This window comes from Nicotiana tabacum, chromosome 16, assembly GCF_000715075.1.
Source record: "Nicotiana tabacum cultivar K326 chromosome 16, ASM71507v2, whole genome shotgun sequence".
NCBI classification, from domain to species: Eukaryota; Viridiplantae; Streptophyta; class Magnoliopsida; order Solanales; family Solanaceae; genus Nicotiana; species Nicotiana tabacum.
The window spans coordinates 84,906,094-84,909,203 of NC_134095.1; the positions used below are offsets into that span (position 1 = coordinate 84,906,094).

The 3,110-nt window shown below is 35.4% G+C and overlaps 2 protein-coding genes across 2 annotated transcripts; both read right to left on the reverse strand.

Moving 5' to 3' along the window:
- Nucleotides 1–420: 420 nt before the first annotated feature.
- LOC107794011 (uncharacterized) lies at nt 421–1,891 on the reverse strand. Its single transcript, XM_075232186.1, has 3 exons — nt 1,547–1,891; nt 582–1,225; nt 421–496 (listed from the first exon to the last, which is right to left on the reverse strand). Exons 1-3 carry the CDS (start codon nt 1,889–1,891, stop codon nt 421–423), a joined length of 1,065 nt encoding a protein of 354 aa, XP_075088287.1.
- Nucleotides 1,892–2,770, reverse strand: LOC142170306 (uncharacterized). The gene has a single exon (XM_075232187.1). The coding sequence runs from the start codon at nt 2,768–2,770 to the stop codon at nt 1,892–1,894; it is 879 nt and encodes a 292-aa protein (XP_075088288.1).
- Between the last annotated feature and the right edge of the window lie 340 nt (nt 2,771–3,110).

The following is a 3,110-nucleotide window of genomic DNA, read 5'->3' on the forward strand; positions in this document are numbered from 1 at the left end:
TGTAAATCTAGCTATTTTTGAATTTCTCCTTATCAACATTTTACATTGTTTTCTCTCTTCTTTTTAAGGAAAATTTACGCGACCCATCAAATATTTACACTGTATTTATCATTTGTAGCTATACTTTCAGCAAATTTACCACTCATAGCTATATTTGAATTTTATAGCAAATCTACGAAACAAGATATTAATTGCTTTGAACAGAAATAAAAGAGTAACAAGCTCTCGTAGCTCAGTTGGTTAGAGCAGAGGCGGACCCAGGATTTGAGTATAACGGGGGCACCATTGTCATTAGAGTGAATTACCCAAAGCCAATAAAAAAATACATATAAACTCTATGATAGACTAGTAAATAAGCAGCACAATCCACTATATAATATAAACTTGCTAAGCAAAAAACTAAAATAAAGTAAAAAGAGCTTACGCTTTGATTTCATCATACTCCATAATTGACCCGTGAACACAAACTTCGATTTCATCAGACTCCCTAATTGATCTGCGAATTTTTTTCAAAGTAACAAACTAAACAATCATTTAAAAATGCATCACCAGTACAACTATGCAATTCATCATTGATGTACTTCATGGATGAGAATGCTCTTTCTACCGTTGCAGTCGCGATAAGTAAAATTAGAGTCAACTTCACAAGTGAATATGTCTCCACAAGATTTGCCTCAACCAACGCTTTTGCCAAGTCACTAATTCCTTTCAAATCTGATAATCTAGGGTCACCATGTTGCATGTGCAATATGAAAGTGTCAAGTTGGTGACTAAGATCTCGAAGCTTCAATTCGCCAAACTCATCTGGATAATACTTGGCCAAGGTCATTATTCTTTCTTTGTCAAAATTAGCAAACGAGTTAGCCGGATTCAAGCTAGCCATACCAAGAAGCAAGTTACCACTAACAACATCAAAACGACGGTTAAGCTCCTTAACTTGCAAATCGATCACTGTATAAAAATGCTCAACACGTAAGTGATGTGAATAAGTAACACTAGAAGGCCTACGCTTCGACTTTCCAGGAATATAGAATTCTTTCATATTAGGCACCAAAATGTCATGTTTAGTACAAAACAAATATACTTCATCCATTAATGGTTTCCATCCTTCATATCTCATTTGTTGCAACCTTTCCTTTGTAAGGTTAAGAAATATCATGGCATTGACAATATCTTGCTCTTTGTTCTGTAAAGCTTTACTCAGCTCGTTCGACATCAACAATACCTTCAACATCAAGTGAAGCAAGAACACAAATTCAAATGAATTGATTTTACTCAAAAAAGCTTATGCTTGCAATCTATCATTAGCCTCTTGACCTTCATATTCAATCACCCCAAGCACATGAACAGTAGATGCAAATAAAACAACAAAGTTATCTAATGTTTTACAATGTGATCCCCAACGAGTGTCACTTGGCCTTTGAAGCCCTCGCTCTTGATTTAATCCTTTCCCACTTTGAACTTCACCAGTCTCTAGCAATTACTCCAATAATTCGGCATGATGATCCCGAAGTTGATATCTACGTTTAAAGGATGCTCCAATCACATTCAACACATTAGCAACTATAGAAAAGGAAGTCTCCACCTCCTTATGTTTTTTAGCAACCGCTACAAGCGTCAACTGTAATTGATGAGCGAAACAATGAATGCAATGTGCCGAAGGAGTTTCTTGCAAAATTAAAGCTTTAAGACCATTCATTTTTTCTTGCATATTACTAGCTCCATCATAGCCTTGTCCACGTATTTTGGATGGACTTAGTGAGTGTTTCATAAGCAAAGAAAGTATTGCTTCCTTCAACAACTTTGCGGAGGTATCATGAACACGAACAAGACCAATAAATGGCTCGTTCACTTGACCTTTTTTGTAAACATACCGCAAAGCAAGGGCCATTTATTCATGGTGTGAAAAATCCTTGGACTCATTAACTAATATCCCGGAATAATCCCCATCCAAATTATTGATTATAGCTTTCATAGTTTCTTGTGCACAAGCACTCACAATGTCCTTTTGAATTTTTGGCGAAGTCATCATATCATTTTTTGGAGCATGTTTCAATATGACTCTATCTACTTCAGGGAGCCTCTTTGCAAGCCATTCCAAAAGCCCTAGAAAAAGGCCTTTGTTTTTTGAAAAATCACTTTCATCATGACCTCGAAAAGACAATCCAAAATACAAGAGAAACCTTACAACATCGATTGATGCATTTAAACGAATTCGGTGCTCATTTCTTTGTTTCTCAGATTGCTTATCAAAAGCAACTTGAATTGATTGGGATTGATTTGATAAGTCTAGCATCTTGTTGAAACACTTGTGGTGGAAGCTATTTACTTTACCAACATGTAAATCAAGTCTTTCCGAAGCTTTATTCCAAGCCTTAAAGCCCGTTTTTGTGAAAGAGTCACTCGTGCTTCCATAAACATAATCATTTTTGAATAAATAACAACATAAACAAAATGCGGCATCTTTCTTCACACTATACTCCAACCATCTAGAATAGGAACCTTTAAACCAACCCGAACTAAATTGACGCATTTTATTCCCGAATAAAGTTTTAGGAAATTTATGATCAACCGGTTGGCAAGATCCATTTTGAATGTAGTGTCTTCTTACGTCATCCCGTATTCTAAGATTATATTTATCAATGGGTACTCTCTCTCCAGGGTCGGGATTGAGTAATTTCTCATCAAACTCATCTATAAGATGAGAGGAATTGTTTCTAAGACTAGAACTTGGTTGAGAAAAATTAAACTTCGTCAAAAATACGTCCATCTCAATTCACAAGAACAAGAACTTCCTACAAAAAATGAGTTCAATAAATTTAATAGTCTATCAAGAACAAAAATTCATCAAATGCAAAAAGGGTCAAAGCAGAAACCACAGCAAAGCAAAAGTTTCAAGCAGGAACCATAGTAAAGCAAAGTAGAAACCCAATATACAGAGATTTCATCCATAAGTAATTGGATGTTAGCTGAGCTATGTATCATATGAAAGTGATTAATTTATTGAAAAGTTAGCAAAAATAAAATGGCTGCGATCCTGGCTTTTAAAGGCCCGTAATCATCAACAAGGCTAATTACAATCAGCGAAGTTAATAGATGTACGTATTCAT

What these genes read in the sequence shown, in the direction of transcription:
- LOC107794011 (XM_075232186.1), bottom strand. Translation starts at nt 1,891, where the DNA reads ATGGCCCTTGCTTTGCGGTATGTTTACAAAAAAGGTCAAGTGAACGAG. An exon ending in TAGTTGCTAATGTGTTGAAT is followed by an intron (nt 1,226 to 1,546) that starts GTGATTGGAGCA and finishes TTGATGTTGAAG; the next exon opens with GTATTGTTGATGTCGAACGA. An exon ending in AGAGCATTCTCATCCATGAA is followed by an intron (nt 497 to 581) that starts GTACATCAATGA and finishes AAAAATTCGCAG; the next exon opens with ATCAATTAGGGAGTCTGATG.
- LOC142170306 (XM_075232187.1), bottom strand. Translation starts at nt 2,770, where the DNA reads ATGGACGTATTTTTGACGAAGTTTAATTTTTCTCAACCAAGTTCTAGT.